The 24774-nt window shown below is 43.0% G+C and overlaps 1 protein-coding gene across 4 annotated transcripts; it reads right to left on the bottom strand.

Moving 5' to 3' along the window:
• Positions 1-92: 92 nt before the first annotated feature.
• dop1b (DOP1 leucine zipper like protein B) lies at positions 93-19036 on the bottom strand. 4 transcript variants are annotated; one of them, XM_027290957.1, is made up of 38 exons: positions 18934-19036; positions 15883-16061; positions 15285-15466; positions 15000-15170; positions 13431-13620; positions 13211-13309; positions 12822-12945; positions 12618-12727; positions 12004-12115; positions 11786-11906; positions 11590-11709; positions 11350-11458; positions 10816-11055; positions 10454-10731; positions 9992-10365; positions 9446-9717; positions 9206-9358; positions 8960-9060; positions 8313-8503; positions 6644-8222; positions 6393-6492; positions 6101-6292; positions 5840-5962; positions 5621-5755; positions 5478-5533; positions 5282-5386; positions 5058-5124; positions 4779-4938; positions 4289-4371; positions 4085-4194; positions 3851-4000; positions 3452-3513; positions 3083-3211; positions 2859-2995; positions 2712-2767; positions 2476-2619; positions 2257-2389; positions 93-1268 (listed from the first exon to the last, which is right to left on the bottom strand). In XM_027290957.1, the coding sequence occupies exons 2-38, from the start codon at positions 16018-16020 to the stop codon at positions 1014-1016; spliced, it is 6861 nt and encodes a 2286-aa protein (XP_027146758.1). In that variant the 5' UTR covers positions 16021-16061; positions 18934-19036; the 3' UTR covers positions 93-1013. The 4 variants fall into 4 exon arrangements, with proteins under 4 accessions (XP_027146758.1, XP_027146756.1, XP_027146759.1 ...); XM_027290955.1 differs by having other exon boundaries at positions 18857-19012; XM_027290958.1 differs by having other exon boundaries at positions 3083-3172; positions 18857-19012.
• Positions 19037-24774: the final 5738 nt, after the last annotated feature.

The following is a 24774-nucleotide window of genomic DNA, read 5'->3' as shown; positions in this document are numbered from 1 at the left end:
CATTTGGGCAGAAGAAGCCATGGGTGGGACCGCCAACCGTTTTCTCACGTTTTGTCAAACAAGCAATGAAGCTTAAGAATGAAAACACAGCATTTAAGCTTAATATTTAATTTAATGAGTCATCTTTCTGTTAATTCAAAACTTGACATGGTCCTTTAAATATCCAAAATAAATTAATAAAGCATTCAGCATTGTGGAAAGAAAAAAAAAAAAAGAGAGACAACCAAGATCAACTACAAAGAAAGGCCGATTTCCCTTAAACACCAAAAATGGCAAGCGTGCATTTTAGCTGAGTATACCCACAAAATATTCGAAAGGGTGTAAACAAATCACATTCAGTAACTTACAACAGAAATCTTAGCCAAAAAGCTTGAGGTCCCATAATGTATCCGATATCAATCAAAGAGAAAGTACCTCTAACAACAGACATACACGGGTGGTGGTCATTACATTCTCGGTCAGTCAGACAGACAGTAGCAGAGAGTGTGGTTAACCAGAGGTTATGAAAGAAGTCAAAAGAATATTAACAATACTTAAAAAGGTCGTTCACAGTGAATCTATTCGGTGAAACTACTTTTAATGGAGTTTGCTTACATGGTAACTATTTTTAGCGGCAACGTTATTTAGTCTAAAAGCAGAGAGAGTAAACTCTGACACAACGTCAGTGTGTGAATGTTTTACATCTGAGATGAGACTCCTTGAGAGAGAAAGAGAAGCTTTCTATGTGGTTTTATACGTCTATTATGTTTTTTTAATTTTTTTTCCAGACACCCAAATAGCTCACTGAAATAACATAACAAAGTCCCTTGGCATTTCCAATACAGATACAGTGTGAGAGCACCTCAGAGGTTTATGTGGAGATCAGATAAGTTAAAACATTAAAAAACAGAATTCAAAACATTTCCTTTTTTTTCCCCCTAGTTCACAATACAACATTATCACCGGCTGTGCCTATCTTACTCATATGGCTGCAGGTCAAAAAGCATGGCTCATGACGGCTTCGTGCATGGTTTCTAACTCTCTATGGCGTCCAGAAACTCCGCTTCAATAGTGCATTCGAGCTTCTTCATGACCGCTTCTGAACTGGCTGCCGGGTAGTCCGCTGGACAGGGTGGATTAGACTGGCTGTGGAGGGGAGGGCCCTGGAACGAGCAGCAAAGGGTGCGAAGGAAAGGCAACAGCTGGGTGATGGAGGTCAGGGAGTGCTGGGTGAGGAGGGGGAACTCCAAACTGTCCGTGGATGATTCGTCACTCAGCCCGTTCTGTGACTGGAATTAGAAGACAAAGAGCGACGTGTGGTCATTTCACAAAAGAAAACATCAATGGATATGAATTTTGGACTGCTGTTTGCTTGTAAGACAACATAAACATGTTTAGGTTTCTAGTTTCAGGTAAAGTTCACATCAATTCTTCTGCAAGTTTAAGAAAATAACTGACAAAAGGGAAAGAATGCCACACTGATTTGTTTTGTACTTTATATTTTAGATCCGGACACCTCAGAACGCGTTATTGTAATTATTCCACAGTCAGTTATGAGAGGAGAAATGGAGAGAAAGTCTGTGTAAAGTAATAATAAATAGAAGAAGAAAGTGTTATCAACCACCCAGCCAAATATGGATGATTAAAAATATCGACAAATGTATGAAATTAGGTGTAAAAATCTGGTAAAAAGCAGTATTCTCAGCTCCAGGTCTGCTGAATGTGTGGAAGCACTGCCCACACCCACACACAGTGAAGCAGCAATTTTGAAGCAACTGAGATGAGTTCAGAAAATGACATGACTGACTTTGAAACACTCTGAGCGAGACGAATTCATCTCTATCTCTCTGTTAGGGGTGCAGGGGTTTGCTCAGGGTGGCCTCAGCGTGTCATCGAGCCACCCTTTAAGGACCGCCCACAAAAATCCTGAGACTGAAAACTGGTGAAAAACTGTTTTAAACTCCACATTTCAGTAATATTTCGTTCAAAGTCTAAACTCTATAAACTATTTTCCAACATATTAAACGTGTTTTTAAAGAAATCTGCCTTCACACAGACTTTAAACAGACATACAGAAATGACTGGCTTAGTTTCACCAGTGAGCTGATCCTGGTAACATGGAAGAATGAGGCCTGTTGCTATGGTTACTTACATTTTCATAGCGTGAACAAAGATTTTAAATAGTTTGAGTTTGAGGTGACCCTTAATTGAAAACAAATATTTTCTATGGGCATATTATGCCAATAATATAGATGTTTAAACCACATAAGATCTTACCCCATAGCGCTGCTGTATCCCATCCACTACTCTGACAACATGGGGTGAGCATTCCCGCTCGCCTTCTATCAGCGCATTGTCTGGGCCGCTGTAGCGGCTCACATCCACCTCAGGGACAAACGCCCAACGGTACCTGTTGTACAGGGAACAGATTCAGTTACACAGAAAATATAAGCTGACCAGAGCTTGTTGAATGTTTTCTGAGTCCTTTTGTCTTACATCTGAAAGAGAGGCAGCTTCTCTGGAGGAAAAGCCAGGGAGGTGTCCAGAAACTTGCAGGCTGACAGGTACATGTCCAACTCTGCCTGAGAGAAATTCACCGGTCCATTTTTTTCCTGGGCTCCGCGCACCACTTTAGCCAGTCTAGGCGGTACACGAGAGCACGAGATGAGGAAGTATTTTGAGGGAGCATCAAGAGAGTGTGAATGAAACGTGAATGTAAGAATAAAACTCACTTCGAGACGTCTTTATCCGCCTGCAGAGATTTCTCTAGTCGTGAAAATATGCGAATCTGAAAAACATTAGGTTCGATAATTAAAGTAGACACACGTACAGCACTGGCCCTGTGTATAAAGAAAGGCTCTCACAGGATGGGATCTTACCAGTTCTGTCACCATGATTGGCCAGAGAGATGTCAGGTGCTGGGACGAAATCCGCAACAGGAGAACACGAAACATCAGGAACATCTGGGCTGAAACGGCGTTGCTGGGGTTCATACGCAAAGCTTCAGTGAGACGCTCTGAAAGAGGTTTTTAAATGGTTGGATTAGGAACATAATAAAATACATAAATGAACATAAAATCAATAGAAATATTAAGTACCATACCTTGTATGAGCGGCAGGTAGAGATGATACTGGTCGAGCTCTCCGCTGAACATGGCGTACGCCTGGCGCTTCAGCAGCATGGGTTTCTGGTCTGCATTAACAAACAGTTTCAAGGAACCACTCTGCATGCCTACAGCACAAATAACTCCAGGTTTGTAACAGCAGATAATAAAATGTATCTCTGTAATGTGTCTGACCGCTTCCAGGAAAGACCTTCGGTTTCCTGTCTGAACTCTACCGGTCCATCTTTAAATCCTCAAGGAGGTTGATTTCTATTTTACCAACCTTCATGATTGACCTTCTGTGTCCCAGATTAGCTCTCAATTGTATCTTTACAGCACCATAAACATTTCCAAGAGGGCGTACTCACTCATGAGGTCTTTAAACATGGTCTTCTCGTGAGTCAGCAGGTGGTCAATGATGGATTTCCAACTATAGAGAACAGAGACGTCACCAGACAGACAAAAGACTTCTTTAGAAAGGAACAACAAGATAATTTTACAACAATAAAATAATATCTTCCGTTTGAGACTGTCATGTGAAGGTTTTCCCTGCAGGGTATGAACACACTCTACATACTGCCTCCATTCATTCAGAGCTGTGCAACTGAGTAAGTATATGGCTTGGAGTACATTCTACCATGCAGAAAATATGAGTTTGACATCTATCATCATCGGTTTAACTGTCCAGGACATATTTGATGTCAAATTTAAACTTCTGGAGAAACTACTCAGTCATCATGAGTTCCTTATCCAACAAACATGCTAACCTGGGAGCACAGGACATATCCATGGTGAAGAAGAGAGGATCCATGAAGAGCTCAAAGACCTCTTTCTTCCAGGCCCGTTTGGTATAGGCATACCCGGTCAGACTGCTCAGCAGCTGAGAGCCCGCTTCAAAGCTCGGCATGTTGTAGGCACTAGAGGAGTGAAAGCCCAAGTTTAGAGGAAGTCTATTAAGACCAAAAACTGTATTAAGCTAGACCTGCAACAGCAACAGCTACCTGTGGTTCTTCAGGTAAGGGAAAACATAGTACATGAGCCGGGAAATGAGAGGAACAGCTTTCTCCTTCTCGTCGCTGCGGTATACCATGTCCAGGAGTGGTGCCAGGATCTATGCCATGAAAAAAAAAAAAGGTTAAACATCACAAACACAAAGATTCATAACGTGAAGATTTGCCGTAAAGTAAAACCTGGAAAACTCTAACCTCGGCCAGGAGTACAAGAGCTTGCACGCTGTAAACCGAGGGAGCCGATGAGGAAACCATGGTGCTCGCTTGAGCCAGCGAATCTGACGAGGGGATAAAGAGAGAAAGGAGAGTTGACTTGAAGTTTGCAATAAGTTCGGGAGGCACATAAAGATTTTTTTAACTGAACACCTCTGAGGAATCATTTGCTATGTTCCTTCACACCGTTATTCAAGTTTTTCCTGTATTTTCTCGCACATTCAGACATCGGATGACAATGAAAGCCTCTGCTGATTTTACCATATTATGGCTTCAATTTGCAGCTTCCTCTACAATGTATTAACAATTTCTTTCGGTGGTGCCTGGGGCTACAGGGTTTCCTAACATATGTGGGCAGGTCGCTACTCTTAGGTCTGATTAAGAGTTAACGGTTAACGGTAGTGATTTCTAAGCTCTAACTGGTGCAATCTGACGTTAATTTTCTCAACCGGTCAGAAATGCATAAAGTTACCATAATGTTCACAGTCCATGTCTGCGTCTTCGGGCTCCTCCGCTTCAGGGCACACCTGCGGCTGAACTTTGACCTCCAGGCTGCGGCTGAGCCAGCTGGTCTGCTCCAGAGATGACCCTGCGATCCCACCCACCGCCTCGAGGATCCGCTGAGTCACCTCCTGCACGAAAAAAAACGTCACCTTCAGTATCACCCTACATGCGCTTGCTCGCTATCTCAATTATAGCTATATATATATATGTCTATATATTTATATATATGACACGACGTGTGTCATACCTGCAGATCTCTAGTGTCCCTCTTATTGTCCAGGTTGGGGAGTCTGTTGACAAAGTCATTGAGAATCCTGCAGGACAGAAAATCTTTATGAATATCATATTTTCCTGAAGGAAATCAAAAAGAAAACAAATACAACCAGCAGGACAATCCTCGTCATTGTATTCTGTAACATCATTTATAATCATTTACTCCACAGAATAAATACTGAATGTGTAAAAACAGACCCCAGCAGCAAGAAGTGTCCCGGCGGGGCTAGGTTGAGCTGAACTGACTCCCTTAGCAGACTGAGGAGAGGTGCAACGTTTTCCTGCAGAGTCTGAGCTGAGATACTGAATACAGAAACAGAGATTATTATAAGTATGAGCATTTGTAGAATTGTCTTATCAAACCTGAACTTGCACAATGTTTTTGTCCACTTACCTCTGGATATAGGCGTAGCTGAACTGCAACATTGGGATGTCTACCAGGCTTGACTTCTAACGGAGGAAAATGTAGAAAATGTTACAAAAGTTTCAAAAAACTTCCAGGATACAAGTTATTCGCGTGCACGTATGTCTGTATACCTGTTCTCCTTTGATCTGATGTGGTTTTTTCACCACCTCCTTGATCAACTGTAGGATGGCATCCGTGTGCAAGGTGTTCAATGACTTCACCAGATCAACAATGGTCAGACGAGACTCGCTGGCCACAGGTAAAACCTAAAGAAGACGAAGGTGTGACGATCTAAAAGCCTTTCAGCCAGATAAACAGGTCAACTTTGTTTCCATGCTCTCAGTTCTTACTTTGTTTTTATGTCTCCTCTTAGACTTCCTTCTGCTCCACACTTCTCCCAGTGAAGCCATGAGCTGAACTCCATACTGCCCAGTTAGAGGGACGAGGAACTCCAGTATCCGCTGACGCAAGATCTAAACATGTAACGCAACATGAATGGATGAAAATTTCCAGAATAATACATGCACATGGAAAACTAGGAAAGAATATTTGAGCATATATGACACAGATCTGTTATGTTGGCAGCAAATCTGCACGTATGTAACACACACCTTGGTGCTTTTAAAGTACACAGAGGTGGAAGAATGTCTGCCGCTCTGGGCAGAGTCGGACACGCGCCTCTGAAACTCTTCCCTCATGACCACGCCCCATAACAACGCCATACTACTCAGCATGTGCGGCAGCTCTTCGAGCACGGCGCTGCGTGCGTTACGGACGTCCACGGGATCGCAGGCAACCAAGCGCTGACAGAGGGAGAAAGAGAGAGAGGAAAATCAGCATTTATATTCTCATAGATAGAAGAGGTACATATCTGTGTTTGTGTGTGTGTGATTCATTCCTCACCTTCTTGTTGTCCAGTAGACAATAGTGTGTAAGGATGGTCAGGCCTTCAAGCAGAGTCAAAGGGTAATCCGGGGCAATGTTTTCCCTCCTACCACTCAGACTGATGAGAAGAGAGAAACACACATCAAACGAAACAAGGGTTTTAGTCATGAGCACTTTGTGTTGACTACTGACATGCCTAAACCAAAAAAGGACAAACTTAAAGCCGTCAAATCGTCACAAAACTATAAGTGAGAGTCTGCTCAGTCTACCTCTGAGACGTCTTCCCTCCATCGTGCTCGTAAAGCTTCACCAGCTCGTCCAGGTTCCTGCAGATCTGGCTGATGAACGGACCCACGATGATGCCTAACGAGCGACCCAAGTATGGCAGCGTGGAGCACAGCAGTGACACCCAGTGGGGGTGCATGGAATAGCCGTACTGTGGCTGCAGAGCCCTGGCCGCGGCGGAAACAAACATCCCTTGAGCTGTGATGGGGTGGCTTTGGACGTACTGCGCCGCCTTGATGGACTGTTGAAAAAGAACTGCGGTTTGCCACTCGCGAGCCAGTGGGGTGACGGGGGTCGGTGATTCACGGGGCTCCCCGGTCTGGCCGGATGGCCCACCAGATCCAGCTGCTGAGACGGCCCCACCGGGCCACACATGGTACTCCAGGACTATGAGAGCCTGGAGGAGTTTCAGTAATTCCATCTGTAAGGGGTACTGCTCCTGGCCACCTCCTGTTCCCAGATTCACCAGAGTCTCCTCTGACAGGCCTCCCTGCTCCTCCAGCAGCTCCACACCTTTGGCTTGTCCCTTGTCTGTTCCTCTCTGGCTGACATACATGGACGCAGATAGTGTAAGCAGAGCGTACTGCTGCACTTTACATCCAGAGAGGAGTTCGCGGACGTGCTCCAGACGGGCCCCATTGCCCCCTTGTCTCCGTGCCATGAAGCCAAGCTGGTTCACCATTCGGGTCAGCACCCCCACACTCTTCACCTGAACCTCCCTGTTCCCCTGCATGTCAAGAGGACTCAGGCTCAGATAGGAAGGGTAATGAGAACGCAGGAATCGCAGACACAACGACACCAGCAGCTCAATGAGGAGGGACGGCGGCACAGAAGGGGAGGCGGAAGGTGAAAGCAGGCCGCCATAGAAGCCGTGACCATCCTGAGCCTGTTGGTGGCGCTGCAGGAGGTTGGAGACCAGATTCAAATGTGCGGCAGAGCTTGTGTCCAGAGAGGTGGAGGAGAGCGCATCCACCAGAGGGCACTCAGCGCTGCTCCTCAGCAGGCTGTCTAGCAGTGCCAGGCCTTGGAGCAGATGGCGCCACCCGCCCGCCACAGGATACAGCAGCACGTGGCGGAACAGCGAGTCGATGGCCTCCCTCTTCTCACGCTCCTGTTTGAGCAGGCGAGACCTGGCCATGGCCTCCAGCTCTAAATCCTCCTCGTCCTCACTTGACAGCGAATCGGATGCATGCGTGTGCTCGGACTCTGTCCTCCGCAGGCCGTTGACCACACCTTCTTCCACGGCCGAGCATGAGCTGGACTCCTCGGTGGATACCTGGGCGCCGCTGGTGTCAGCTGACTCGGTGTGTTCGCTTTCAGGCTCCTCGTCCTCCTCTCTGTGCTCCTCCTCTTCTGTCTCTTCACTTGAATTCCTCGTCAACACTAAAGTTTCTGCTGGTAGCTTGGCCAACTCTCCTCCACTGTCTAACTCTCCCCACAGGGATTCCCGGTCCACAATGCTCATGAGATTTAAGGTGGTGACTTCTGTTGCCATTGTATCTACACATGTCCCAGAAGATCTGGTGGAGCTTCGACTTCTGTGACTTAAAACCTTCAGGTTACCTTTAAGAAACAAGACAAAGCAAAGAAACTGAATCTGTATTCACTTTGCATGACACACCGTGCGCAACACATGCTGACCAATCCACTTACCAGCAGTGACATTTTGCTTGATGCTCTGAATAGAGCAGCGCTGAGTGGACGGGTGAAGCAACAAAAACAGGATAGGCTCCAGGATCCGGATCACGTCACTGAGGGAAAGAGCTCTATCCAGCCAGCGCTGAGCTGCTGCACTTATGGAGCCATCAGTGCAGCTCAGACTGTCCACCACAACACACAGAGACCTGAGAGAGACACATTTCAACAGTCAGTCAAGAGTAGGCTGACTTGTGAACTTCTTTAATGTTTTTATTCTTTATTTTGACTGTTAGTCAGAGTCCTAGGGGTACGGGAAAGAACGCTCAATGTTTGCTCATGTTAACATGCTAAATATTAAACATTCATCTCAGAGTTTCAGTTGAGTCTGGTGGGAATTTGGTGATTAGTTCAAGAGATATCCTTTAATTTTGATCTATTAGTGGTTCTGGATGAGAGACGTCGCCATAGAAACAAATAAAGGATCCCAAACCGCAAAGAAAAATGACGCCTTCATCAAAACAACTTCACGTTGTAATATCCCCCCATATGTTGAGGATGTGAGAACATACTGTATTCAGGAGTGACACAGAGACACAGTGATAAACATAATTAAAGACAACACGCTCCATTTGTCCTAAATTGCTTTTCCACTGTGAACTTACCTGTCAAAGGAGCGGCTGACAGACATGGACCTGCTCGTCTGGATATCCCGGGTCAGGTGCCATAAAACCGTGAAGCGGTGCAGTGCTTCCAGCCTAACAGCCTGAGGGCAGACAAACAAGACTTTTTTTTTTGCTCAGTTTGTCACATTTCCTAATGGGTCTATTTGCGTGTCCTAGTTAAACACCGATAAGATACTGGGGGCATTTTTTTAAAGTGTGATTCAGCATGTGTGCAAGTATGTTCACCTTGTCTTTGTGTAATAACGCCTGACAGATGATGTCTTCGCAGATGGACGCTGACGGAGCCAAGCAGTGGAGCCTGTAGAAGAGTTCCACGCAGGAAATGTGCTGCTCTTTCCGGTCGGTGTCCAGCTGGTTCCACAGTACCTGGGACACCGTCTGTCTCACGACAAGAAAGACAAAATCTTAAAAAAAACCACAACCACATACGACAGCTTGAACATTTTTCTATTCCATAAACCGAACCTGAAAGAAATCTGTCCGCTCCTCGATGGTGCAAAGCACAGCTGGGTAGATGGGCGGCACAGTGATCATCTGCAAGCGTCCGCTCAGAGGGTTGGAGTCAGCGCTCTGGTAGCGTCTGTGCTTGTCCTGGATGACCAGCGCTAGAGACTGGGAGTGGTTGATGAGTTCCAACAGAGAGGCCACTGCTGTGTGCTGGATGTTGTAGTCCCGGGACAGGCAGCACAGCATCATCAGGGACCTCAACCACATCGGCAGGTGGTCTATGTCGCTGGCTATGGACAACGAAAAATGTTTGTTACAGATTTTACACATAAAGATGAGTGAACTTCAGATATAATGTCATCTGTGGCTCTGGGGGAGGAGTGAATAACCCTAATGATAACACCAGGACTTGAGTCTTGAATTTGAAAGATACTAGGGACCAAAAAACATGATATCTCGGCCTCTGCTTCACTGGTTTTGACCATTATTTCATCTGTTTTTTGCTCATCCCCCAGTTGAGGTACAATACTACATCACTGGAGGATTATCCAACTGTGTGCTGACCTGTGGGACCAAACATGTTTCTGTTGAGAGCCAGAGTCTCCTCTTCGCTGAAGTAGATGGGGAATGTGGTCCACTCCAGCAGCAGGTGGCAGATGGCGGTGAAGGCCTGTCGACAGGCCTCAGAGATCTCTGCCTTGCCCCGAGGCATGTAGCCATCGGCCCAGTCCAGACACACTGAATGCCCGTGCTCCTGCTTCTCCACGGGGGCTGCTGAGCATTGGGGGTCAGATGTAGGGCGGAGTTTAAGTTTGTTTGGAGTGAACAGTCCAGTTATATTCGTGAGCAAAGTCTTCTGATCCGGTGTGGCAGCAGTGAAGTCAGGCTGGGGTACTTCCTCCGGTGCCCTGACATCCTCCACCTGCACTAACAGGTATCTGAAACACAGCAGGAGGTAAAAACTTTAGAAATCAGAGTCAGTTAAAGAGATCCATGCAGATAACAGATATATGCTCAGTTGTTTACCTCGAGGTTATGTATGCCAGGATGTCCTGCATACGCTGGGTCACGGTGTCTACACTGCCTCCCTTCCGCCACTCTGCATCACCTTCTTTACCGTTTCCATTCCCCTTGGCCTCCTGCCCTGATCCTGGCGGGAGATGCTGTTCTGACGGTGAGGCGCTGATGCCCAATCCGCTGTCTTCAGACCGGAGTGGTGGGTAAACACCATTCGCTCCATTTCGGTTCAGCTCTTCATGGTGACCATTAACCTGACTGTCTTCCTTTCCTTCAGTCTCTGTGCTCTAGATGTAGTACAATTGATACGATGAGGCACAGTCAAACAATACTAAAGAAATCACGTCGGTATCGACTATAAAACGTCAAACCTCATTTGACTTTTTGCTTTCCTCCTCCGGCGACAGTAACTCCATGTCCTCCGTGTGTGCCGCTGCCTCGATGTCCAGATACGCCACAGGCATCTGGATCTTATTCAGAACTTTGAAGCAGGCGCGCAGACTCTGTGTGATGTCCTCCAGGCTAACGGTGTCCATGTGGTCGAGCAGCATCTGCAGCATGGTGCTCAGCATCTCTGGGAAAAACTGGGACTGTATGTCAGCATGGAGCTCCTGTGGGAAAACAAAACAAACAACACACTTTGTATATAGAATCTCCTTAAGGTGTGTGTATAAGTTAGGCCTGTGTCAACTAGTGCTCAGTGTAATTCAATATTTGTTTTAACCTGAGACGTATAGAAAACAGGTCAGCCTTAGGAAAGAGTGTTATTCTTCTTTTTTTCAGTTTTGCAATTTGTCTAAAATTGGAGTAGGTGTTGTCCTTTTAATTATCAGCAAATATTTGTCCAATAAACATAATTTCAAGTGTAAGTTTCACTGCATCTGCATTGTTTCACGAGCGTTTACCAGAGGAAGAACGTCAAGCAGGAAAATGATGAGATGTGACATCTCCGCGACAGACGGAGGAGAGTGACTAAGGTCCGGCTGAGGAGGCACTGGAGGGTCATCTTTGTTACTAGAAAGCAAAGACAGAGACATAAAAACCGTGATCGGTCTCAGTAGATTCTTTGTGAATACTCACCATAATCACAATTTTCCCGAGCTGGCATCGTATCGTTTGAATCATTTCAGACTTTATCGTCATACCTGAGAGAATTGCAGAAGCGTCGGGTCATGTAGTCCCACAGGTATTCACTGTTTGTGCAGCTCACAAGCATGTTCACGGTCTTTATGATCTCTGACGCGTTCTTGTTCTCTTTTATCTTACTGTAAAGAAGAAAAGCAGTCAGAACACAGTGCAGTGTAAATGTATTCAACAATATCTAACATCTACTGCTCTCACCTGGCCAGCTGGTTGCCTGTGAGCCTGGCGCTGGTGATGCTTTCTTCCCCCAGCATCTCTCGACAGTAGCTGTAGAAGGCTCGGACCACCTCCAGCATCACACTGCTCAAGACCACGGTACCTGAGCAGAGACATTGTTTATGATTACAGTAACAAAGTAACAAAGGGGTGGTGGATTTTGACGTGTTTGTGTAACTGTACTGCTCAGTGATGCCGACCTATCTCCGGTTTATCCAGCAGACTTATGATGATGCGAAAGGGCCTGAGGTATCCGATCACATTCTCCGGGTCAGTGTCCACGCCCTTCTGTCTGAGGATGTTAATCAGAGCCTGAAGTGACAGAAACAGAGACGTGGGTGAAAAACACATGTAAACAGACACACCAGGACCAAGTTGTGAACTGTGACTCACACTTCCTCTTATCTACTGTACAAGCTGAAATCTACTTTGTTCAGCATTTATTTATTTAACATGTTTACAGGAGTAGTTTACTGTAGACATTGATAGTTTAGCTTTATTAGACATTTTAAGGTAATATGTCAGTTAGTTATAGTTATGTCGGGGATTATTTTGTGGACTTTCTGAAGTCTCTGCTGGTTTTACTGGAACGTCACTGTGACAAGACGAGTTACTGATCCTCATCAGGAAACAGTCTTCACACGTCAAGCCCACACGAAACCACAACTTTGTCGCGTTCACACTGATCACACTTCACTTTAAGGGCATATAACATGTAAGGACAGAGCCAGGCTCGTCGTTTCTTCATGCATACATATATTTATGTTTTTTTTGTTTTACTGTGTGTCTGTGTGCTCACACATTAGTGAGTTACCTGCACGAGGCAATCTCTAGAGTAGGTGCTGAAGTAGAAGGATGCATGGTCCTCTATGGTGGAGGAGAGAGTCGGGTGCGGTGCCACCATTCCTCCTTTTATGTCAGTCCCTGAAAATACGGAAAGGTTAAACAATACTGAGTTAACTTGGAGACAATTAGAAGCGGGTAATTCATCACTGCAGTGTGTTTTAATGATCAGCACCTAGGAGCCAGGCGTAGAGGCGTCTGTTGAGGGACATGTCTCTGCGGAGTAGTGTAAGACAGGCTGCGGACACCACTGCGGTCATGTCTTTGGCACTCATAGTAATACTGGCCTCGTCTGGATGCTAAGACAACAGCAACACAGAGCGACAGTTGGCCGAGGAACAACAGGAAAGAATGGAGAGTGTGATGATAAGACAGTCAGGAAAAGAAGATAAAGTCGAGTGTTTAAGGCAACTCAGGGACGTTATGAACAATATTTTCAAGTTGCAGCAGTTTTCTCTGAATAAATACTGGATAGCTAACATTATGTGGGTGACTGAAAGGTGATTTCAGGAGTAGAAAGGTAGAAACAACCGAATATGTGAGTGTGTTTCTGTGTGTACCTACCAAACATTCAGCAAAGGGGAAAAAGTAGAGCAGGATTTCAAGCATGTTCCTCTGCACCAGGACATTCGAATCTTGCAGAGAAAGACACACCGCCTTTACCTTGAAGGCGGACAGGAGACGAGAAGTTGACAGATGACAAAACACAGTGATTGGGGCAACTAAACGTGACTGAAATATATCCACAATATACGTGTGCAGCAAGATAAACACGGCGACTCACCACCAGTTTGTGATCGTAGCCGAGCATGCACATCTGCTGGCGCAGGGGCGCCACGCGGTCAAAGTGCATGACTATGAAGATGGAGGCAGGCAGCCGCACCGTGGAGCTGACCAGCATACTGCCCCACAGGGCACCGTAGAAGACCTGCTGACCCACGAGCAGCGACAACCTGATCAGCAACGCATCGGTCCTGGAGAGAGGACAAAAAATGACACGTGACATTCACATAATAAATCTATATTTCTCAGTGGCAGGCTCGGCCTTGTGGTTAGCGATGTAACACCAATCAATGCTCTGTTTCATAGAGTTACCGTGTAGGCAGCACAGAATCCTAAAGGGTCAACCAACACACTGTTATGAGAGAGGCTGTCGACAGATCCTGTGAGAAAACAGTGTGTGTGTCTCATCGATTTCACTTCCCTAACCTGTCTGAGGTTCACAGCCCCAACACTATTAGTACTTTCACTTCAAGTTTCCCAAAACAGCTGCGTCCTGAGTTTGTAGCAAACATCACTAAGACAACAGCAATTCCTCTCATTTGATTCTATGTATAGCGGACTACTTTTAGCAATGGATTAATGACTAACTACATGATAAATAGATTATCTCACCCAATGCAACAGAATAACAAAAACAACAATAACAGAAAAATAAAGTATATTTGGCCTTGGCTACAAGAAATGACAATCGCGATTATTTTCACATGTAACATAATTCCATGGCTTTTTATGCCTGTATTGATAGTACAGCTGAAGATAGACAGGAAGCAGGGGGCAGAGAGAGGGGAAGTGACACGCAGTAAACTAGCCGTCCGGTGTGGGATTCGAACCAGGGCCAGCTACAGCGAGGACTATAGCCTCCACACACGGGGCGGCCGCTTAACCCACTACGCTACCGACCGCCCCTAATGTACAAATCTTTGCAGCAAAAGGAAGAAGAAACATATAAATCTTAGCAAAACGTATTACTTAAGATTAAATAAACACCACGCTGTACAGCATCGCTGTTACGGATGTCTGAGTCGACGCTGTCCAGTGATGGGAATTCAGTGAGGTATATCATCAAACTGTTTGTTTGAGCTTGAACAAGTTAGTTGTGTTGCTCTAGGGTTAGCTCATGTCCTCTTTACATATGATTTGTTCTTGTTTTACATAAGTTGCCATAAATCCCAAATACTAACAAACAGATGACGATCCATTTTAAAAGGACTAGTGCTTCGCCTTCTCCTGCAGGCATTTGATTTTTTTTGTTTTTCTCTGTCAGCTCTCTCTTGTTTATTGCTCTTCTATTCTGGACTGCAGCATCATCGTACGGGAAGTGTTTTGCACAGGCTGCTGCAGACACAGTGGAATGACGTGACTGATATCACCTCTCACGAACAAGGAATGTGCTTTTAAAATGTCAATATCGCGGCCGATGATGTTTATTTAATAGCGGGAAGCCAAAATCATGATCAGGATTAATATATTAATAATTTAACAGCTCTAGTACACAGACAATATTTGTTAGCAGGTTGAATTCGTTGTTGGTTTTGGTCACATTTAAGTTACAACACCATGTGTTATGTACCTGTCGTAAACCTCCAGCCCCTCCTCCAGGCCTGGCAGCAGTCCCGTGATGAAGGCCTGAAGACTGGGTAGCAAAGCCCTCTGCAGCGGGAGATAGTAACGCTCGTAAAGTGCCAACAGCACAGGCTTCACTGCCATGGCTGCATGGCCCAACAGCGGGAACAATCCTGAACTGAAAGCCAATAAGACACACACACACACACAGTTACATCATAAAAAAAGCTGCACACATAATCAGGCCACCCGTGTCCTTGAAGCAGTAAAAGATCCATCGCAGGTTCCTCACCTGTAAATGAACAGATCCTTGGCCAGCCATTTTGTACCGATGATTTTGAAAATGACCTCGTAGGTCTCCAGAGCCTTGAGGTGTACTCCGCTCGGCAGAGCCGGGTGCAGGCACTGGGCGAGACGCTTCCCTATGATCAGCCTCTTGGGAAGGAGGGAGTAGCGAATGTTACTCTGCAGGGCCTGAAAGAAAGTAAGAGACACGTGGAAGGAAAAAACAGAAGAGATTTGTGCATATTCTCATAGTTAAGACTCATATTTAACAGAAATATTATTCTCCCCTTCACATTCCCTGTCTGCTTTAAAGGATCACTTTTTCTACATCAACAAACAAAGACACTCCAAAGTAAATATCTGCTCTGCAAGTGGAAATGGAAATGACACATTTACTGGCCATAAAGGCATGAGCAATAAGGTTGTATAGTCTCACTGAGAAACAAGGACTTCCTCATGAATACAGAGAACTGACACAGTCACAGATCATCACCACACTGACCCTCGTTAGTTGCTATAAACATAAGCAGCATGTATCCAGGTAGATATCAGCAGTTACAGTATTTCTTTAAAGCATCAAGACTTCTCTGTAGATCATACCGTACCTTATTGAGCTTGCCCAGGCAGGAGATGAGATCTGCCCACTCGCTCGAAGACTCAAAGTTTCGCAGCGCCTTCTCAATAACCGCCGCATAGCTACGGTAACGGTAATCATTCTGCAGTTCTAACTCCTCAGGATCCATGATAGGTCAGTCTGATCCGAGCATGTTCCGGCACAATATCTCTGGAAAAGAGTTCAAGACACCGTTTATCAGACTCACAAGTTCCACACTGTCTGCACAACCTGTTGGATATCTGCTCTGCTCTGTGAGGCTTGTTTATGGCAAATGAAATAAGCCAATTATCTCTGTTCACTAGATAGACACAAGCTCCGAGGCTACAGAGACAACGTCCTCATTCTGCCTTTCGGGCCTGAAGAAGGAGGAGTCATTCGAACACAGAAAAAAAAACTGCAGGAAAAACAAGTTAAAACCAAAAAACAGACAGAACGGCACAGTTTGTTTCTCCGTTGTTTAGACAGTGAAATTTAAAGCAGCATTCAGGGCAAACCTGAGGCGACGATGACATATAATCAACTTATATTGTTGTCACAGCACACATAGTCCAATAATGACTCTCGTTTCAGCCCTGTTTTGATCTCCACCAACTTCTTTTGGCTCTTTAGCAGCTAAATGCTCCATTACGTTCACAATCATAAACTAACTTTGTCTGTTTGGGGCTGAGCGGATCGATAGAAACGAAGCTCGCAGGACATAAAACCGAAACAAATGAGCTGAAAGGTGCTAAAAAAGGCATTTCATTTTCCGTGGGTTACTATGAGCAGCCACTGTAGTAATTCATGTTTTTAATGCATAATGAATGTTGTTGTTTTTATATCAATATTGATTTAAAAAGGTAAAAGTAGGACAATCGTTTTATTTTAGGCTACACAGGCAAACCCCTTCCCCCCAAAAAAAACCAACAACATAACAAACTCAGAAACAAACTTCCCCCGAGCTAAATATACTGTATGAACAAGCACATGGCATAGGCAGTGGTGTGTGTTAGTGTGTGTCTGTGTGGTGTATTTGAACAACGATAAATAGAGGGATGGGTGGGGGGCAGGATTAGAGGAGTACAGACATCTGGACTTCCTGTGCCTGAACTGAGAGGGGGCTTTACCATCGTGGACAAACCTGACAACACGTGCCGAGGACAGCTTTGTGTTGAAACGATCAGTCTAAATAACCATTAAAAATGTAATTACCAATTATTATTTTGAGTTATTATGAAGCAAATTAGCCGATGTATCTAAAATCTTTTAAAAAAACTAGAATATATTTATGTCAAACTCATAAATATACACTGAATTTGATGTCTACAACACACAGCTAAAAAGTTAAGACAGAGGCAACAAAACACTGAAGATGTTCATCAGGATAATTGGTAACAGAGCATCATGACTGGGTATGAAAGAATCATTGGACAAAGAGCAGCAGCTTAAGAACAATGTTTCTCAATGCACATTTGCAATAAATGTACTGATTTAACATCTGCAACCCACGATATCATTAAAATATTCAGAGAATCCACAGAAATCTCTGCACGTAATCAGCACAGTCGACACTGAAGGCCCATCACCTTCCACCTCTGAGGCAGCGCTTGCATTAAAAAAACAACTTGATTGTACAAAGGATATCACTGCATCTACAAATACAAGAGAAAACTCCGCCGACCTCTCTGGGTCTGAGCTCGTCTGAAACGGACTGACAGAAAGTGTCAAACTGTGCCGTGCTCTGATGTGTCCACATTTCATGTTGTGTCGTCCGTAACAGAGGAGCAATTAAATCCAGACTGTGCCCAGCACAAAAGGTCTAAAGCCAGCATCTTTCAAGTCAGTGAAGGCGCCACTAATGCTGAAGGGTACATACAGGTTTCGGAGCAGCATATGCTGCCGTCCTGATGACGTCTTTTCAAGGATGTTCCTACTTTTTTTCAGCAAAATAATGCAGAGCCACGTTCAAGCAAGAATGAGAAAGAATATAACTTACAAAACTCCCACAATTAGGGTCCTAAAGAGTTACTATCTGTCTCAACCTGTCCCAGCTTTGAGCTTGAACTGAATTGAACTGAATAAAGGTCATTTTATTTTTTTACATCACACAGCGATCCATAAAAAAAGCTAGACTCGCACCACCTGCACCCTACTCCTGGTCCCTTTTTTTACCATTGCTATGAAATGGTAAAAAAAAAGTATGCCAACTGCCATCAAGGCACTTCTGATCCATAAAAGCCACATGCAGGACTCGTGACTGCAGTATTTCTAAAATCCTGACTGCAGCCTTGTCACACGTGGATTAAACTCTCCGACTCTTCTTCCCCTCATTGACAGCCTTGATATTAAAACCAAAGTATGCAGAAACAAAGTCTTAGGTGATGCTATTCTCCACGTATACTGCTCCAATGTTTCTATAATAACATCCTGCAAAAAGAGACTATATTATATATATATGTGTGTGTGCAATCTTTAAGCAAATGAGGATCCTATAAAACAAAACCAAGAGGTGACAGTTAGATAATCAAATTTTTTAAAAACCTAATGCACATTCTCACTTCCTCATTGCATGTATCAGCAAAAAACAGCAGGTGTGATGAGTGTGTGCTTTGAGGGTGGACACATGCACATACCAATCCACCGGCTATGGACTGATAGCAGCAGCAGCAGGCTTTAATAATATGACATGCTGCACACAATAACATGTGCCCTGCTGCAGCTCCTGGCCTGTAAACATGCAGCATGCAGCATCAGACCTGACTCAGTGTATTACGTAACGACGCCTCAGACTCAAAGCACAGACTGAGATCTGATCATCTGCACAAACTCTTCTTGTCATCTCGTCATAAAGCGAAAAACATGGACGTAAACAACATCAGGTGCATCAATGACTCACCAATTACGAAACAATCCCCCCCCTCCTCAAAGCAGAGCAACACGACGCGCTGACAGCCTCATGGTTAAAGGATAAAGAAGTGGCAAACCTGTTATTTGTTCTGAGGATGAGTCTAAACATCTCCTCCCCTCCTCCACCTCCACACACACACACACACACACACACCTCCAGAGTACCAGGGGCGATAGTCACACCGGGGCGGGCTCCTCAGCTGATCCGGAGCAGAGAGCACAGAGAGCGGACAGAGAGGGGCGGTCCACCTCCTCCCAGCAGACACAGAGAGGGTGGAGGGTGTGTGTGTGTGACGGGAGTGTTTAACACACTGAACCACACGAGGTGTTTGCCTTCAAACCGTCGTCTGAAAAAGTCAACACGCCAAAACATTTTACTAAGTCTGGCCAAGAGCAAAGATAAACCAATTCCTCCTGGAACAGCATTAAAATTCAGATGACACCATCAGCTCCCCCCCCCTCCAGGCTTTGGTATGATCCAGGATGTGGCGTGTGTGTGTGTGTGTGTGTGTGTGTGTGTGTGTGTGTGTGTGTGTGTGTGTGTGTGTATACAGACTTGTCACCTCTCTGCCAGATGTTTGACAAGATTGCAGCCACACAGACTGTAACAGCAGCTGAAAACACAGCCTCAGTGATCGTTTTATTTACTTGTGTATTTATTTATGTTGTAACAGCAAAGTCATGTTTTTATAGTGTTCAGTTGGCATTGTTCAAACTGGCAACCAAGGGATTGTTTTTATGTAATATACAACTATACAACAACAATATACAACTATCTTGAATGTGCATATATATAAAACCTCGATTGTTATTTTTAAGCTATCTGTATATATTATATTATATTATATTATATTATATTATATTATATTATATTATATACCTTTTTTTTAAACTATTTTACCATTATGCATTTTTGCATTTTTATGGGTTTTATTTTATTTTATTTTTATTTTAGTTTAGAGGTGTTGGGGTTGGAGGTTTTATTGTGTGAAGCACTTTACGTTACATATTTTGTATGAAAAGTGTTGGGATTTTTTTAAAGAAAAACCCTTGAATAAGGAAGACTGGAGTCAAAGTATCAAAGTTTAAGTTGAATTTATTATTCTTGTACAAGAAGGAGCGTTTAACAGTGCAACACACAAAAGGGGTTACAGAGAAAAGGCTCCTCGAGGAGCTCTAACAGTTGGTTTGTATACATTTTTAAAAAATAGGCTGTCTCGGACACCTCCCTACTGATACAGATAATATCATAACGTCCTCGTCCTTTTTTTGGTTATCTGCTCAGTTATGAACATTATGTTTTATTTCTAAATGGTACTGTCTCACCTAACCTTGTACTACTCATTTATAATTATCTCTCCCTGCCAGCCTCAGTAAAACACAGGCCAAATAAGGGAAGTGCACAAGACATGCAAAAGACAGGAAACACACACACTATGAATTAAAACATCTGAACCCCAGTATAATCCTAATTTACAAAAAGTGCTATACAAAAAAAGTTTCATTGATTGATCTTTAATGAAAATAATGCAAAGCTAAACAGTCCAATAACATGAAAAGTTATTGTGCAATACAGGATTTAGGAATAGCAGTAGCTCAGTCCTCCTGGGTGCCCTTGAGCAAGGTACAGAACCACTAACTGCTCCCAGGACGCTGCTACTTGGATCTCTCCACATTTTCATGGGTATGAATGCATACAAAATAAAAGTATACAGATACTAGAAACAAAATAAACCTTGCTGCTCGAAATATTCACTATTATGTATTATATTATCTATCATCTTATCACCCCTGATGTATTCGTGTACAGATTTTTACTGTTGTAGTCGGCCTGTGGAGCTAATTTAAACTATTTACTATAATTATACACACATATGGTGCAGCTCATATAGTCTTTGTGTACTCTGTTATTTTATTTTGTAATGTCTGCACTATGTTTTATGTTTTATGTAGTACCTTGGTCCTTGGAAACACAGTCACTGTGTATATGCTTGAAATAACAATAAAACCCACTTCACTTGACTTGTTCGGTAGTTTAACGCAGAGTAATGCATTGTAGAAGCTTAGTATATGTTTTGCACGTGATATGTGATATTCTGCAAAGTAAATACAGCGGAGCGAAAAAGTACAATATTTGCTTAGAGTGGAAATATAATGTAAATAATGGTCATTCTCAAGTAAAGCACAAGTGCTTCCAAATTATTCTTTAGACTTGAGTAACATTTTTTCAAACAAATACATAATATAACATTTTGATCACTTCCATTTGATTATTACAGAAATTTAGATTTTAGCCAGAGGGATGTTTTGAGTTGAAAATTGACACTTGGTCATTTCTGTGTTGGACTAAGTGTGAACTACAACCTCTTGTTAGACACCATGTTTAAGACACTATGTTTAAGAATCTTTGTCAGAATGTATAAAATATTATTTTTTAACAGCGTTGAAGTACTCAGCGTTGTTCTCAAGACCACCTCTTCAAGGTCTCGTCTTGAAATCGACAGCATTCATTTCACTCAGAAGGACTCAGGATTTTAAATCAAGACCGGTCAAGAACACAATTGTGGTGATATCACAAGTGTTTCCCATTAATCATCTAATAATATCTAATTTGTCCCTCCACAGTTTCATAATTAACTGAAAATATTTGTTGTCCTACAGTGAGGTCAGGAGAGTTCAGGTCTGGACTGAGCCACAAAACCACAAATCAACATTCGGCAACATTTTGTGAATATTACGTGTTAGCTATCTAAACTATACAATCCACTGTATTTGTTTATGTTAAGTCATGTTAATGTCTGGCATCCTGTGTGGTTTCAAACACCAAACAAACTTTTTGATAGGTTAAGGGTTCATGTCTGTCACTTAGCAAAGCTTACTCCACTCCGTTGTGTTGGCCTTGTTTTTCACACTCAGACAGGTGTTTTCAATTACTCTTTCTGATGACATCTGTGCTCAGGTCAAAGGGTGGAACTACGGTAGATAAATATGGTCACGGGACTCCAACTAAATGTGGAATTTGTCCTGTCCTGACGTGCATTAAAAGATAACAAGAGAGTCCAGTCAGTCAATCACATGTCTGTGCGGGCAGTGTGACTGAAACAGTTTTTTACCCACCCACTGATCTGGGTTCATTCCTCAAAGAGTTGATAACAAACTAATTCCAATGGTTATCGATATGAATGCTATTTGGTAAGGTTTGTTGTCCACATCACTGAGAGTGCTGACTCTGTAGTGAGAAAGGCAAGGCAGAGACTGTTTCATCTTAGACGCTTGAGGAAATTTTAGATTTACCTTCAAATACTGAAGAATTTCTACTCCTGCATCACCGAGAGCATCCTGACAGGGAACATCACTGTCCTGTATAGAAACAGCACCAAACAAGACCACAAGGCCCCACAGAGAGTGGATCATTCATCTAAACGGACAACAGGTGGTGCTGTACTCTACATAAAAGACATATATACAAGATGCTGCAGAAATAAATGTAGGAGAATCAACCCAAACACACAGATAAGATCCTTTTCTGAATACACCACTGAGACCCCAGACCAATTGGATCCTAAATGAGAACACTGTCTCGGACTATTTTACCTTATTGCTATTGTAGTTATATTATTAGTACTTATTAACTGTATCTAATAATATTACTTATTTAGTTCCTTTAAAAATATATGGTAGGAGCTTATGGAAACACATTTTATCATAACTGATTCTGGTATTGTAGTGTCCTATTCATAGTTTTGGATATAACACATTATTATAACTTGTTTGGTCAGATAACAGATTGTATGCACACACTGACTGGTAAGTACAAGTTTACGTCTGTAGATGGAGCTCCTGTATCAAACCTGCAAAAACTCTGATAAAGTGACAGTGCTCTATGAACACACATGAGTGCGATGTCCCAACATGCATGCAGCATGCATGCACATGCATATGTGTCTTAAATACTTGTTATGTTCGTTGAATATATAGAACAGAATACTGAACAACAGTCGTTGTGTCAAACTACATCTGCAGCACTCTTACACTGTATGACGAGGCTACCTTCTTTTGGATTTATGAATGAGAGCAAAGAAACCAGGCAGAGAGTTTTGAATACAGTATTTCAAAAGTGTTACTTCTCTTGTAATGGACATTTACTTTGAGGCAATAACAAGATTACATTCACTGCTTTACACTGACTGATATTCTTACCCTCTGCCAAGAAGCAACATCAATCATCATCCTGGGGAAAGGGGATGTGAACACTTGAAATGCAATGACTGCAAATATTCTATTACAGTTTATTAGTATTTGTACAACACAGGCAATATGAACAGTGAGGTCTTTAAGTGGTGACTCTACACCCAGATATGTTGCCTTTCCCGTCCTGAATGTTCGATGTGAGGACACTGAAAGTTGCATCGTGTTGCATAACAGACTGTACAAAATGCTGGCTTGTATGGTGACATATTTACAGGCCAGTTAGTAAAACTTCTAACAACATATTACATCAAATATTATACATGTACATATGTACATATGTATATTAATTACAGCTTCTAACAGCCTATCCCACTTATTTCATGCATGAAGCAGCAGAGAACACAAGCCCACTGTTATAACGGAGGATCTTTTTATAGACTCAATGACATAATACAGTATTTCCAATGGAAAGTATGTATAATAATAGAAAGGCTTTATATAGGCAGAGTGAGAAAACCCAGTATTAGAAAGTACCTGGCAGTTGTGCTCTGAAAGTGTGACAGTGCTGTTATTTCTGCACTAAAAGTTTATATTCAGTAATCCTATCTGTGTCTTTTTTTGAAATACCAAAACTCAGTGTTCTCAGAGAGTCGCGGATAAGACAAGGACAGTGTGTTGACACTACTGACTGTTCAAAATAAACGTTGAGGACGTATCTTCATGCATTTTTTTCCACGTGCTGTACCAAACTCTCACTGAAAACGGTGACTTATGTGTAGTATGGAGGACTAAATGTGCCAAAATTAAATAAATACATACATCATTAAAAAATTACTTAAATTTGTCATGGAATTAAATACATACATGTGTAATTAATTCATTAAAATACCAATTCATTTTATGTAAAAAACAAAAAACAAACAAACATATAAAATGAATCGGTATTTTAATTTAATTATTTAATTATTAATAATTTATGTATTATTTTAATTTTAATTAATTCATGACACATTTAAGTAATTATTTAATGATGTATTTATTTATTTATTTATTTATTTTTGGCACTTTCAGTCCTCCACAGTGTACCAGTACACCTCTAGTAGTGATTACGTGTCCGACTTTTCATCCTTGCACAAAGCTCTAACGTTCACATAATGTTTGGCATTCTCAGAAGGATTGTCTTTCGCCATGTTTCTGCATACAGATGCAGTTTTTGTTATATTTGCAGCTGTAAGCTCCCTGAATGCTTTTTATTGTTTACAGTGTTTGCACTACACCTGATCTGACTGCACTGTTTGTTACAAGTGCTACTTCTAAACAAGCTCATTGTTGGTTTGGAAAATTCACACACACACACACACACACACACTTCACTTGATAACTAGTCCTGTGAGACCTGTTATCTGGTTTCACAAGTGTTTGTGTTTGTGAAGTCAGCTAACACATACTGTAGCTATGACTAACATGAACCAAAGGGGGAGCTATGGTCACGTGTGTATACTGTACGCATGGAGGGTGCTGTATAACAGCGCACTTGTGTTTCTAATCAGCCACAACGAAGTGGGCAAGAGGGAGGAGAGGGTGGGGTGGACAATGGGTTTATTGTTACCTCCGCCAAGGGGGTTGTTTTACCGCTGTTTGTCTGTCTGTTTGTCTATTAGTTAAAGAGATATCTCAAACATAGTTGGACAGATATCAATGACGTGTGGTGGAAAGATAAAAGAAGTGGGATTAAAAGCTTATCCGGCTTTGTTTTTCTATAAATCGATATGATTTACCAACAGCTGGTTGCTAACCTCTTGTG

The sequence above is a fragment of the Larimichthys crocea genome, chromosome XVIII, assembly GCF_000972845.2.
Source record: "Larimichthys crocea isolate SSNF chromosome XVIII, L_crocea_2.0, whole genome shotgun sequence".
In the NCBI taxonomy this organism is placed as follows: Eukaryota; Metazoa; Chordata; class Actinopteri; family Sciaenidae; genus Larimichthys; species Larimichthys crocea.
The sequence above is the reverse complement of the archived record's forward strand: the minus strand, read 5'-3'. Positions and strand labels throughout refer to the sequence as shown.

What these genes read in the sequence shown, in the direction of transcription:
- dop1b (XM_027290957.1), bottom strand. Translation starts at nt 16,020, where the DNA reads ATGGATCCTGAGGAGTTAGAACTGCAGAATGATTACCGTTACCGTAGC. An exon ending in AAGGATCTGTTCATTTACAG is followed by an intron (nt 15,171 to 15,284) that starts GTGAGGAACCTG and finishes ATTGGCTTTCAG; the next exon opens with TTCAGGATTGTTCCCGCTGT. An exon ending in ATCAGATCAAAGGAGAACAG is followed by an intron (nt 5,534 to 5,620) that starts GTATACAGACAT and finishes TTCCTCCGTTAG; the next exon opens with AAGTCAAGCCTGGTAGACAT.